The 14,452-nt window shown below is 40.7% G+C and overlaps 1 protein-coding gene and 1 long non-coding RNA gene across 3 annotated transcripts; one reads left to right on the top strand and one right to left on the bottom strand.

The window, feature by feature from the left end:
* The first annotated feature begins 219 nt into the window (after positions 1-219).
* On the top strand, positions 220-3,680 carry cysltr1 (cysteinyl leukotriene receptor 1). 2 transcript variants are annotated; one of them, XM_040016422.1, is made up of 2 exons: positions 220-970; positions 1,731-3,680. In XM_040016422.1, the coding sequence occupies exon 2, from the start codon at positions 1,739-1,741 to the stop codon at positions 2,771-2,773; it is 1,035 nt and encodes a 344-aa protein (XP_039872356.1). In that variant the 5' UTR covers positions 220-970; positions 1,731-1,738; the 3' UTR covers positions 2,774-3,680. The 2 variants fall into 2 exon arrangements, with proteins under 2 accessions (XP_039872356.1, XP_039872355.1); XM_040016421.1 differs by having other exon boundaries at positions 221-970; positions 1,728-3,680.
* Positions 3,681-9,866: 6,186 nt separating this feature from the next.
* Positions 9,867-10,430, bottom strand: LOC120724389. The gene is made up of 2 exons (XR_005693901.1): positions 10,140-10,430; positions 9,867-10,061 (listed from the first exon to the last, which is right to left on the bottom strand). It is a non-coding gene; the product is annotated as an uncharacterized LOC120724389 (long non-coding RNA).
* Between the last annotated feature and the right edge of the window lie 4,022 nt (positions 10,431-14,452).

Below are 14,452 nucleotides of genomic sequence, written 5' to 3'. Positions count from 1 at the left end.
CTTGCCCTTCCATCCCAAAGGCCCTTCAACTGTGAGAATGAGTTTGCCCATTTCCACTGCAGCATCCGCACTCCATTAACTTAGTGTAAACCACGCTCATTGGCAATATACAAAGGAAATGCAGCACAACAGCTGTTGATGATGATGGTGTTTTCCTTCTTTGGGTTAACTAACTATCTCTGCATCTCCTTTCTTTATAGCTAATCGCCATCATCACCTGTGTCAACCCGAGTTCCAACTTGTTGTCAACATGTTCAGACAAAACAGCTGCGCTAAACTCTCCAGTTTACTCGACAGCCTCATTGTAAACGACGTGTTCATTACAAAGCGACTAGACATAAGCTGTCACCTAAAGCAAAGACTTTAAATGTTTCTATTTCCCAACACTTTTCATGCAGTGCCCAGTGACATTAGACACTATGTACACAATATGTTGTTAGAAATTGCTGTGTCAACAAGGTGTCAGACTCGAACAGGTCAGGCAGGCTAATACAATCATCTGAGGGGGAAATATGAGAAAATAAATAAAGAACAGATGGTGTTTGCATTGCACCAGGAAAGTGTGAAGTGAGTGGAAAATATGGGTTTAGGGTGTGTGTTCAGCAGAACCAGTTACAGGTTAAACCAGTAAGTGGCAGTATAAAAAATATTAGTAACAAATTTTGGCAAATGAAAGCACAATATTGCCTACAGCGAAGAAGTAAAAAAAGATCACCTTTACAGTGGTTTCTCCCCACCCGCATCTGTGCATGAGCTAAAGTGTTTGTGATGTCACTGAGTTTGATGTGACTGTGCTGCGTGGTTAAAGGGAAAGACCAGCCCCACTTCGACTTGCTTTCAAAGTGAGCCTCTGAAGACGCAGCATCATTCCATTACTGAAGCAGGCAGTCGGTCTGAGGCAGCATTGTGATTGCGGACGTCAGGTGGGAGTGAAGATTGACATACCATTTTTGAAAACAAGAATTCACCGGTAAGGAGAACATGCCTTAGCTGGAGTTGAATTTGCTGGAATGTGGGTTTTATTTTTGTGATGTTTATACTTTTGCTAACAGCTGTGGGTGACAGAGAAAGCGCTCAGCAGCGTGTAGGCTTATTGTTAGAAGTTACCACTCATTGTCTGAGCGCTGCAAATAATCTATTTGTTAATTTAAAGAGTGCTTTGAGAATGTCTTTCAATCAAAAGTGAAAGAACAACAGAAAGTCTGTTAACTGAAACTGAATCAATGAGTTTTTAGCTTCACAGTAGTGAATGTGCATTACAGTTACGCTCAGGTGCACGGTGAGTTATGTAACACATATGCACGCTCCTTAATAATTTATCGCCTGCACAATGCTAAATGAAACGATTTGCCCTCTAGTGAAGTGGAGTCTGACAGAATGTGATCCATCTGTTAATAATGAGTCTGTGACAAGTGCTCACAATGAACAGTGTCTCAACATTTCACAAGAACTGCATCTAAAAGAGACATTAGCTTATGAAACCAAAAACAGAAGCTTTACCATGTGACAGGATGGAGGTTGAAAGTGCTTATCTGTTTTCGGTGTTTCTTCCAGAATTGCACGACAGGCTCACAGACTATCTGAGAAACAATCTACCACATTGGGGTTACAGCACTTTACACAGCTCTGCGTTTTTGCTTTTTCATATGCATATTTTCTGGGGGCCTGAAACACTTTCATTTACACATTTTTATTCACGCTCATAATGCGCTTTCCTTCTGTCTCAGCAGCTACACAAATGGAGAATGTGACAGGTGGTTTGCAGGACAACTCCAGTCAGTGCGAGTCCATCGATGACTTCCGTAACCAGGTCTACTCAACAGCATACTCCCTCATCACAGTTCTAGGCCTGGTTGGGAATGGCTTTGCCCTGGTGGTGCTTATCAGAACGTATCGCCAGAGCTCACCCTTTCACGTCTACATGCTGAACCTGGCTGTGTCTGATCTGCTGTGCGTTATGACGCTGCCGCTGCGAGTTCTCTACTATGTCAGAAAGGGAGACTGGCACGAGGGGGACTTCCTCTGTCGTATCAGCTCTTACGCCCTCTATGTAAACCTCTACTGTAGTATTTACTTCATGGCAGCTATGTCTTTCACGCGTTTCTTGGCTATTGTTTTCCCTGTGCAGAACCTGCGGCTGGTGACAGAGAACCGTGCACGCCTTGTTTGTGGTGCTATCTGGGTAGTGATCTGTCTTTTATCTTCACCCTTCCTGATATCTGGCCAGAAGTTTGATCCGATAACGAATAAAACCAAATGCTTCGAGCCACCTCCACCTGGGAAAAGCTTGAAAAAACTAATTGCGCTGAACTATGTGTCGCTGATGGTGGGCTTTGTCCTGCCCTTTCTGGTCATCATACTTTGCTACGCTGGCATAGTCCGAACCCTGCTTTCCCGCACCCACGCTGCCCGCCGTCAGCGGGGCACAGGCACCAGAGCCATCCGGATGATTGTCATTGTCCTGCTGACCTTTCTGGTCAGCTTCATGCCTTACCACGTGCAGCGCACCGTGCACCTGAACTTTCTGTCTCGGGGGGACACTACCCACTGCGAGAACGTTTCCATGCAGAAGTTGGTGGTGGTGACGCTGTGCCTGGCTGCTGCCAACTCCTGTTTTGATCCGCTGCTTTACTTCTTCTCTGGGGAGGGTTTCCGCAGCCGGCTGTCCTCGCTGCGCCAATCCATGAAGGCAAGCACCATGCAACGCACAGACAGGCGAAAGCCCATCACAGCTTCAGAGTCAGGGGAAAACCAACAGCTGAAGACCGGTTAAATGGCACCATGAAGACAAGTTGTCAACAAGAACATTTTATCAGGCTTAGAGTGAGTAGCGCTCTCACGCCAACAAAAGACAGAAGTTTAAAAATGTTGACAGTTTTAAGTATTTAAATAGAATGTCTCCAGAGGATCATCCTCACGTAAGTTGATATTTATCATCTCAAAGTATTTGTTAAATATTTAAGTGATGTTATGTATTTTCAGTATAATGTAGCCTGTCATGATCTAAAGGTTGTGGTGTAAATGCAAATATATATGTTATGTCACTGCATGAATGTATTTATATGATGGTGTAATAGGCTATGACTTTTTATTGAAGGTTCAAGAAGGTCAAGGTTCGAACTTTGTAACTTGCATATGAAGGGTTAACCTCTGCCTCATGGTGAATACTGTAGAAAGAGCAGTGTGGTAAAGACTGTGGGTATTTATTTTCCTTTATAATTATTCTACTCTATTCTGTCGCTTTTATTTTTCACATTTCTTTGTGGAAACATTACTTTGATTTCTGTTTCTTCAGTACGAGTTATCATCATTTCCTGTCTTAGTTTATGTGTTTTGGTTTACTCTGAGATTTCTACACATTTTAGACATTATTTTTCTTTTCTTTTTTTTTAATGTATGAATAGTAATAAATATTTCACATTTTTACAGGAAGGTTTGTGGATTTAGAGGGTACCTCTAAAGCAATAGTTGACATTTTGGGAGATTGGGGAGAACGTACCCATGTGAAACTGAAGCCACATGACTGGAAGAGGGACTAAATAGCTTGCATGTTGCTCTCCACAGGTAACACATCCACCTACAGGTGTCTGTAAGGCTCACTACTCAGTGCACATATTTAATCCCTCTAATGTTTACAGCTTTAGCTTTATGCTGAATTAAACCTCACTTTCACAAAGCAACATGAGAATGGTGCCACTCTTTTTACTACCTGACATTAGCAAAAATAAGCAACATTTATTACCCAAAATGTCGAACTATTCCTTTAAACACATGGAAATATGTTGCTGTATTCAAGCAAATTTTCAAGCCATGTATAATAACTGCATTAATAAAAGATTCTGTCATAAAAGTCTATTAAATTCCCAGAGCCCTTAGGAGCAGCTACACCCTCTGGCCACTGGGGGTCAACACCAGTACAAATATTGTTAGTTCTTGCATACAGCTCATTGTCTCCCTTGCCATACTATGTTTTTAGAAAAACAATGAGCCACTGTTTTCATGTCTAGAAACTGTGGAGGTCTTTCACAAATTGAATTTGTGAGAAACATATAAGTCATATGATCATATGTATGGTATGTGAGCATACAACCCCAGTTCCCAAAATAGGTGGGACGCTGGATGATCATCTGATTTGTGTCCTCTTTTATCGACATTTCTGTTTTTTTGTTTTGTTGATTTTTTTGTGGCTTGTTTGTTTGTTTTGTTGTTGTTGGGTTGTTTTTGTGTGGTTTTGTGTGTGTTTTGTTGGGATTTTTTGTTTTTTTGGAGTGATTGTGAGGGTAAGTAAAGGTTAAGAGCATATTTCATCCTTCCATAAACCCACAACAGCCATAAATGAATTATGCTTCGGGGGTAATTTAGAAATACAAAACAGTGAGAGAAGATGAGACTGCTGAGGCTGACCCTGCTGATTAGAACATAGAAGGCCACTGTAATACCGCTTCATACACAGATAATATCGAGCACATGATCGGCTCCCCCCGCCATTGGCACAAAAAGCTGTTTGTCTCAGTCTGGAAAACAGGAGCTATCTATCCCATAACAGTATTAGTGTACCTCACAGCAAGGATGCTAGCTATACAGGAAGCAGAGAAAGTCCCTGCTTGATTCTTACTTGCTTCTAAAGAGGGTATAGATAATTGTGCACTATTCATTGCAGGAAGTCACTCACATAGCTTTATTCAATTCATGCTGCAGATTCATTCCTATTTAATTGATTTAGCTTCATTTATGTATCATACTTATTTCTAGCTCTGCATTGTTTTTCTGGGACAATCATTTCATTCATTAAACTAAGGCTATTTGAGGCCCACCTTACTAAAGACAGTCTTGTCTATGATTGGCCAGCATCTGGAAGCACAGTGAGGGGCAGAAATTGGGGCTTGTAAAAACTATTTTATTGTTGGAAAGGTTCGAAACCTGTAAACCTGCTAAGTAACATGATTTTCTATTAATATTTTAATTATAATTAATATTTTTCCAGGTTGGACACGCTTAAAAAAAAATCTTGACAGATTTCATCTGTTAAATGTAACAGAATATTCCTCTTATTTTTAAGTACATGAAATTGCAATAAAATTAAGACTTTTACTTTAAAAGCGAACAAAAATTAATAATAATAAAGACCTAAAATAGAATTAACTGTACTTTTAAATAAACATAAAGTTAGCTTTATTTTTTTTTCCAAGATAAAATTATATAATATTAAAATACAATTCCAAATTTAACATAATATCAGAAAAGGCTATTTTTTAAATAGAAAAAACGGAAAGTATAGTTTGCCATAAATACTTTTTTAAAACTAATTTTACAGATGTTATTCAACCAAAATAATAAAATTCTGGAAAAGTATCAATAATAGAAAAGTCATGGATCATTTTAAAGATTTGTTTTTAATAAATACACGAATTTGATGACTTTGAGCAATAAATGCCTGTGGAACCATCCATCTTTGATCATTAAAAATATACTAAATCTAAAAGATGACTTTAGAGATAACTCATTAAACTTCTATGATTAAAATATTAATTATTATGTAACACTAAAAATATCTAAATATTTTGTAATTTCTTAGTCTTTTTGTAAAAAAAAAAAATTTAAATCAGGAGCATTCGGGAACAATCACATTTTGTATTTAAACTTTGAACAGAAACACAGTGTGTAGAGAGACTCTTCAGTTTTATTTATATATGCTAAAACACAGCAAAAGTTGCCTCAGCATGCTTTATATTGTAAGGTAAAGATCCTACAATAACACACAGATATATCAACAGAAGTTAAATTTCAGAGGACGCAGGAAATGAACTGACCTGACATGTTGAGGCAGTTAAAGATTCGTGGACATTTACAGAGCGACACTGTGGAATTTTAAACTTTTTGCAGAGAATTTTAACACTTAACCATCAACAAGTGAAACATTTGTGGGAGAAATTGGGCCATTTATAACTTGAACCAGGTGAAGAATGACAAACAGACCTTACAAGTCTGTAAGCCACCAACCAGTAATGTTTACTATTGGATAAGTACCATGGATGCCGCAGCTAATGAAGAAAATGGGCCGTTCAAAGCCAGCAATGAGCACGATGCATCTGCAACTCAAGCTCCAGCCTGGCAGTAAATATCCATGAGCAATCATACTGTCTATTGTTTACATATACTTAAGGTGTCAGCTAACCATTAAAGTAATGAAACCAATGCTTTTCTTTCATGATGTTTATATAAGTTTATATAAAAGTAGAATATGGTGGCGTAGTGGTCAGCATTTAGCACTATGCAGTTAGTGGGGTTAGGCTAATTGAGGGTGATTTGCCCATAGGTGGGTGTCTGTTTCGATAACAAATGTTACCATTCTTGAATTCAAGAATTGCAAGAACTGCTCTTTGACATCACTTTGGAGGAATCTTGTCCCATTCTTCTTTGCACACTTGTTTTAATTCAGCAACACTGGAAAACTTAAGCATGAACAGCCTGTTTAAGGTCATTAGAGAGCATCTCGATCCAGTCTGAGTTTGGACTTCAAACTCAAAACCTCCAAAACCTTCATTTGCTTTTATTTGTTTACTTAGTTTGTTTTTTTCTAATCCACTTTCACTGACTTCACCTTGTCTAACAGGTTCTATTTAAGTGATATCCTTATTCATCAGGTCTGGAAGTAATTAGGCCTGGGTGTGGTTACTGAAACTGAACTAACCATTCAGACTGTCTTCCTCAGATATTTTGCTCATAGGAGCGACTTTTAAACATGTTTAAGTCATTACTTAAAACTTTACGCATATTAAATGTAAATGTCCAACACTGTAAGATTATACTGAATGGTTTTGGGGGGTTTGTGTTTTGTTTTTTAAAGGGAAACAGACTTACTTTTACAACATGTGTAAACACTCACTCTGCTAGATGAGAAACACTTGGAGGAGCTTCCTGGGAGAGCTGTTTCTGTGTCAGGCATTTAGCCTTTCAGTCATATTTTCAAATTAAGTAACCTAATCAGAAAAGCTTGCTAAAATTGTTCTGAGGGATTTTTGTATTTGCCTTAGACAAAGAGATCACACTGATGAATACCACGAGAGGAACAGGCCTTGAATATGTAGTTGTCCACGGTGTTTTATTATTCTGTGTTTGAGAGGCCGATCGAGTTTAGGGTTTTTATGGAGCTGATCAAAAACAGAATGGCCCAAAGTGATACAGAATTACCCCACATATATTTATTTATTCACTAATATCTAATTCATGGGCGTTCAACATGGAGAAGTAGAACAAGTTTTCAGGCATTGTCATTTTATATCATCATTGATCAGTTACTGAGTTTTTGAGCGGTCCTTTTGTTGCTGTTGTTTTTATGCCTGGGACTTTGCAATGAAGTATTATTAGCAGAAATTAGAGTCGAGTACTCTTTTCCTTTGCACATGCAGCTATAATTTTTGAAATTTTTGTCAGCTGATTTGAAATCTTCGAAAAATGTTTTTCCATAGCGTCTTTCCTGCCTGGTAAACAGTCGTATCTGTCAAACTAGTGTGTAACAAAAGCTTTCTGTTGAAACTTTGAACTCTCTAAACACAAGCCGATATTTTTCTTAGACTGGAGAAAGCACATCAAGAGCCAAAGGCCATACGTATGCAATATGTTTTTATCCCCGGGAGTCACATCCCGGCATTCTGTGAAATCCTGCTTGCGTCACAGAGACAAGGCATCCTTTGGCTCTCATGCCTTGAGACAGTGTCTGCATTGATATTAAACGCAGGGAGAGAACAGCCTCTTTTTAGGAACCAAAAACGTAGCAGCAGGCTGAAGCAGTGATGGTGGAGTGCCTTGAAGAGCTGGTCAGCTATAAGATTACAGTTGATGACCTGTGTGGGAGGTTTACACTTTGTTTTCCTCACTTTTTACTTTCACTTTCACTCACTGCTTGATTTGGCTTGGCCACCACATTTTTTGTATTGCTGCCTCTGTATGCAACCACAGTCAAGGTGTGATTGACGTGTCAGTCAAGTCTACAATCAAGAGAAGCCTTCACGAATGGAAATATAAAAGGTTTAAGGTACAAACAATGGGTTACACTCAACAACAGGAAGATCAGACTAGACTTTGCCAGAAAATATTTTAAAAAAATCTCCTGCACAGTTCTGTAAAAACTGATTTGGACAGATGATCAGGATGTCCTAAAACTCCTTGAAAAGTCTTTAATTGATCCAAAATGCTGCAGCAAGAGTCCTGACAGAGACTAGGAAAACAAAGCATAATTCTTCTTCATTGGCTCCCTGTTAAATCCGTATCCTACTCATCAGCTACTTGAATAATGTCTTGAATAATCAGGCCCCATCTTATCTTAATGATCTTATAATACCGTATCACCCCATTACAGCTCTTTGCTCTCAGACTGCAGGCTTGCTTGTGGTTCCTATAATATTTTAAAGTCGAATGGGAGGCTCCCAGTTTGGATTCAGGAGACAGACGCCCTCTCTACTATTACCATTAGGTTTAAAACTTTCCTTTTTGATAAAGTATATAGTTATATAGGCTGGATCAGGGATTCCCATGATGCATTAAGTGATTCTTCTTCACTCACCTTTTTCACTCACTATGTGTTAATGCACCTCTTTGCATTTAATTATTTGTTATTATTGATCTCTGGCTCTCTTTCCAAGCATGTCTTCTGTTCTGTCTTCATCCACTGATCCCCAGTTGTTTGCAGAAGACAGCCGCCCCTCCCTGAGCCTGGTTCTACTGGAGGTTTCTTCCTGTTAAAAGGGAGTTTTTCCTTCCCACTCTCGCCAAAGTGTTTGTTCATAGGGGGTCATATGATTGTTGCGGCTTTCTTTGTTTTCTTTGTGTTAATCAGGGCTCAAGAGTTGGCAGAGTCCGACAGTCTGGCCGTTGTGTCCTTGGACAAGACACTTCACCCGTTGCCTACTGGTGGTGGTCAGAGGGCCCGGTGGCGCCAGTGTCCGGCAGCCTCGCCTCTGTCAGTGCGCCCCAGGATGGCTGTGGCTACAATGTAGTTTGCCGTCACCTGTGTGTGAATGGGTGGATGACTGAAAGTAGTGTAAAGCGCTTTGGGGTCCATAGGGACTAAGTAAAGCACTATACAAATACAGGCCAGTTACCATTTAATGTGGGGTCTTGAGGGAACTGTTGTTGTGATTTGACACTATAAATATAAAGTAAATATAATTGAATTGAATTGAAATGTCAAGACACAGAAGCTCCTCACAATGCATTGAGGTCTCCATCCAAAGTCCATCACCCCAAGACTCTATGAGCAACAGAAAGAGGTAGGGTGAGGATTAATGAGTGCCAGAGACACAATCCAGGAAGAAACACGGAGCATCTGTGAACAGATCAGGAAGATTGCACCCCGGAGAGGAAGCTAGAAGAAGTGGCTGACATCAAGAAATCATACCAGTGTCTAGAAAAGCCTGGCTTACAGGACAACAGACGTTCTGATCATGGAGGCACAAGAACAGGCCCTAAGCAACAGATCCATAGAGGCAGAAGTCTACCACAGCTAACAGGGCCCAAGTTGCAGACTCTACAAAGATGACCTGAGACTATCTAACACATAGTAGCAGGATATTTGTTGGGACTGTCTACACTGAGAGGCTAATTAAGTGACTGAGACAGTACACAGGAACATCTGTGCCGCATATGGACTAGAAGTCCCCAACTCCCGATGGGAGACACCACCAGTGGTGTTTGGGAACAACAGGGCAAAGGTCCCGTGGGATTTCAAGTTCCAGACAAGCAGCTGCTGGTCAACCAACCGGACATAGTGGTGGTTGAAAAGGGGGAGAAGACCACAGTTGTGAATGTCACGGGCTGCGATGGCAGACCGAGGAGTGGCAGTGAAAGTAGGGCCCAAAACGCGAGACTCTTAGCGAAGGACAGTGGATTTATTTACAGGAGGTGAACAACACACAACTATATACAAAATCCCAGCACTGTGGTCCCGTGGTGATTCTCCCTGAATCCCACACAGTGCAGATGTCCGTAAAAGAGAAAGGTGGCGACTCCAAAAAACTCCAATTCCCACACCGTGACTTAGAAGCACACTCCGCTCCAGATTCCTGGTAACACAAAACACAGAAGGTTAGCAGGGGATCTATTTCCTCGGAGGTTACGCAAAAGCTCACGGCAGTACTGACGAGTTCTGACTCAAGGATCCAGCGTCAGCCTCAGCTCAGCTGCAGTCTTAAATGCCGTTCCCTTTACGAGCGTAATCTGCTGCAGCTGGCAGAGGACGACGAGCGGCAGGTGTGGCTGTCTCTGGAGCAGAAACACTTCCGGGTTCGCAGTCTCCTCAGCGAACCCACACCTCCGGAAGCTCACACGGAGACACATGGAGAAATGGAGAGCAAACCAAAACAACACACGGAAAACATAAACATAAACATATACTGAAAATACATGAGCCCTGGGTCCCTAGACCCAGGCCATGACAGTGACAGATGTGGCAGTGCTAGCAGACAGCAACATCAATCAATCAATCAATCAATCTTTATTTATAAAGCACTTTTCATACAGAAAAAATGTAGCACAAAGTGCTTTACATAGTTAAAAGCAGCCCACCCCACCCTCCAACTCACTCCCCACACTCTCAATACACATATATCCCCCCACCCCCACCCACACACACATACACACACGCGCACACTTAAAGAGTAAAAATTGGGCTGGGCTCGCATGAGCCAAGTGAGGAAACATTATAACAGAGAGCCGTCTGCACCGGGAGCCGGTCACAGACCGCAGCCTCCGGGCTGGGCACACAGCAGGAGGGAGGCCAAGGAGCCCCCCAACCAGGCTGAGAGGACCCCAGAGACCAGCAGCCACGGTCAATAACAGCCCCGGTGCAGAGAGCGCCCTCCGAGGAAACACTGGAGATATGACGCAATACGATATATACAGGGTAAAATGATAAAATAAATAAGAACAGGATACAATATAAATATAAATATAAATAGAGTAAGAAAATTAAAAAATGAATAAGAATAAAATCAAAAAATATTAGGTAAATCCTAAATTAATAATAGAATAACAGGATAGAATAAATAAGCATAAAAAATAAATAAACGCTAAGTAAAAGCTAAATTAAAAAGGTGGGTCTTGAGCCTGTTCTTAAAAACATGTACGTTCTCTGCGGCCCTGAGCTCCTCCGGCAGGCTGTTCCACAGACGAGGACCATACCACTGAAAAGCTGCCTCTCCGTGAGTATGTGTCCTGACTTTAGGGACAATCAAAAGGCCAGCACCAGAGGACCTCAGGGTCCGCGAGGGTTCGTATGGTAAAAGCAGATCTGAGAGATAAGAAGGCCCAAGACCATTAAGACATTTAAAAACCAATAAAAGAACTTTAAAATCGATCCTGAAACACACGGGGAGCCAATGCAGCGATTCTAAAACCGGTGTAATGTGGGCCCGCCCTCTGGTCTTCGTCAGCACACGAGCTGCCGAGTTTTGCAGGAGTTGTAAAGTTGAAATATTCTTCTTAGGAAGACCAGAGAGCAGGGCATTACAGTAATCAATGCGACTGGTAATAAAAGCATGCATCAGCATCTCCGTGTTGGCCCGAGAGAGAATAGGGCGGACTCTGGCTATATTTTTTAGATGATAAAATCCAATTTTGGTTACATGTTTAACATGTGGGATAAAACCAAGCTCAGAGTCAAAAATAACACCCAGGTTTTTCACTTGTAGCGAAGGACATAGTGAAAATGCCTCTAATTTAGACAAGAGTTTCTCTCTCTGAGCCTCAGGACTGACAATTAAAACTTCAGTTTTGTCCTGGTTAAGCTGTAAAAAGTTTTCTGCCATCCAAAATCTTATATCCAAGATACAGTTAAAAAGGGCATCCATTGGTCTGGTGTCATCAGGAGACACGGAGATGTACAGCTGCGTGTCATCAGCGTAACTGTGGAAGTTCACTCCATGCCTCCTGATGACACTGCCGAGAGGCAACATATACAAATTAAAAAGTACAGGGCCTAGAACCGACCCTTGAGGCACACCACATGTCATTTTATGGATCTTAGAGGAAGATCAGAACATCAGGAAGGAGGAGAAAATAGAAAAGTACCAGATGCTGAAGGCACAACTAGCGAAGTCTAAAGTAGTAACAGGAGCATTAAGAGCTGAAAGAGTGGTTCCAACAGATCTCTGACCAGGAGAGCGCAGTCCTAAGAACCGCCTCTGGAGGAGGACCCGAGCTTCAGGAACATATAGATCTATATGTTACATACAGCATGTTTGGCCTTGTGGTTTTTAAATAACTAATTGAATTTGGAGAAGAGATCCTTGACTCTAAATAACTACTGGACTCAAGTCATATCAGGTAATTAGCCAAACTTCTTCCAATCAGAGAAGACCGCTACACTAAAAAAAAACCCAGACAGTCACATTTGCTGTACTAACCCTCCAGACGAGGCCCCACCTGCTCTAACAGGAAACTTGTGAAGAGTGCAGCAGTGTCAATGACAGTAATTGTGTATCGTATTGAAAATATTTTTAGCCAGCAGTGTATTTTTGTCCACACTGTGACGCACGCAGAGAGAAAGGCCCCTTCAGTCTGCATGACTTTGAAAATGTTATCATCCCATCACTTCTCTAAATCACATAAAGCCTTGTGGCATTTGTTTTCCACAAAACAAATGAAAACGAGGGTCGCTTTTAAAATAGATTGGGAACTGTTGGGATGTTACAGTGTTGGTGTTGTGTACGTTCTTGTTTTTATCCTGCACTTATAGACCTGACGAGAACTCGTCGGACATCAAGTCCTTGAAGTAGGAAGTGCTAAAGGAGTTAGGATCTTGACAGTGTTTCTCATGACTTTGTGCAATATTTCATATTAATTAAAATTGGCAAAAGCCATAGTTTCACTGCTCTCTGTCCGGCCAGCTTACCTCTCCAATAAACAGAATGAATAAGATTCCTAAAACTCTCCAATTCTCAAACTCCAAGAAGCCTAAATCTTGTTCAATCTGTGTGAGCACCAATGACCAAATGAGTCACAGACTTGCTGATCTTCTACCATGAAATTCTCACATAATCTGAATCAGATCAGTCTGAGCAGAACTTCACAGCTGAGTCCACACTACGAGAGCACTTTAATGGCAAAAGCTGCAAATGAACGTTTGGCAGAAAACTTAACTTTGGGAGGATTATTCAAACAGAAAGCTCATTGTTCGGGGGGAGGTCAAAAGAAGCAGTCCCTTTTGAAAATTTCAGTTTGACTCTTTGAGGCGGAAAACTGCTTTGTTAGTCAATGAGGGAAGAAAGAGAGGATTTGGAGCTTTGGTAAGGAGAAGACAGTCGTGATGCAAAATTCACTGAAAAGCTGCAGCATGTCCAGACGCAGTGAAACTGGGTCATCCTGCTGATATCCCAGTTAGACCTCGTCTGTTTTGGTGCCTTATGCACGTCACTGCCTGAATATTAGCAACACATACTGGCCTGTTTGAAAGCTTCAAGACAAACTGGTTAGGAGTATACTGGGACAGTTTGTGAGCAGCCTGTACAAGTTCATCTGAACCAAAGAGAGCACTTCACAGAGCAGATCTTGAGCAAATAAAAAAATGTAAACACAATTTGTTCCCTATGAATACTAAAAAGTTATCAGGCATCATCATTTATAAGCATGCAATGCTTAGGTCATGCAATTTAAAACAACAAGAAGACTTTTAACTCGTTTTAATTCTTCAACTGAAAACTTCATCAGAAACAAAAGACTAGCTTTACAAGGAACTACAAAAGCACAGGAATTGCAGTCCTCTATAACACAAGTGCATAAAAGAAACTGTTTTAATAAAGAGCAAACATGTGAATTTGAATCCGGCTTATTACAAACTCATCGATGCAGGAAAACGTTAGATTCATCATATCTCGAGTTTCCTGCCATCGGAATGACTTTTTCAATCAAAACCGAGCGTAATAGCAAAATATTTTGACACTTGGAAATAACTGCCAGGTCCTTTGAGGTGTCGGAAGAAACTCAAATGATTTAGCAAGACTGAAGATTTTGTGTGTTATATAAATATAAATAAAATACAACAGTTTGAAAAAAAAACCATTAAAAAACATTGCATGAAAACATGACAAATCTGAAAAAGTGAAACATGCTCATTTTGATTTTGATTCCATCAACATGTTTCATGGAAGTTCAGCTCACTCTGGAAAAGTGCAGGAGGACAACTTCTGGAAACGACTGTTGGGAATTCAGCCGGAATTCTTTTTAGAAATGATCAGCACACACTGCAACATCCATGGGGGGCATTACTGAACATGGCCTGGGTTATTCACAGTGAAGGTTTCATTAATGCTGATTACACTGGGCAAAAGCACAACCCCTAATTTCCTTATATTTTAATTAGAAAGACACAGATCTTATTGTATTTGTGTTTTTTAGTGTTCTTGAGCAACAGTTCTCCAGGCTTTCTGGAGTTCTTTCAGCTTTTCTTTAGACATTT

This window comes from Simochromis diagramma, unplaced genomic scaffold (assembly GCF_900408965.1).
Source record: "Simochromis diagramma unplaced genomic scaffold, fSimDia1.1 OVJJ01000685.1, whole genome shotgun sequence".
Taxonomy (NCBI): Eukaryota; Metazoa; Chordata; class Actinopteri; order Cichliformes; family Cichlidae; genus Simochromis; species Simochromis diagramma.
Note: the sequence above shows the minus strand (reverse complement) of the source record. Positions and strands in the feature narration are given on the sequence as shown.

Bases quoted from the DNA above. Each gene is read 5' to 3' on its own strand.
- cysltr1 (XM_040016422.1), top strand. From the start codon at position 1,739: ATGGAGAATGTGACAGGTGGTTTGCAGGACAACTCCAGTCAGTGCGAG.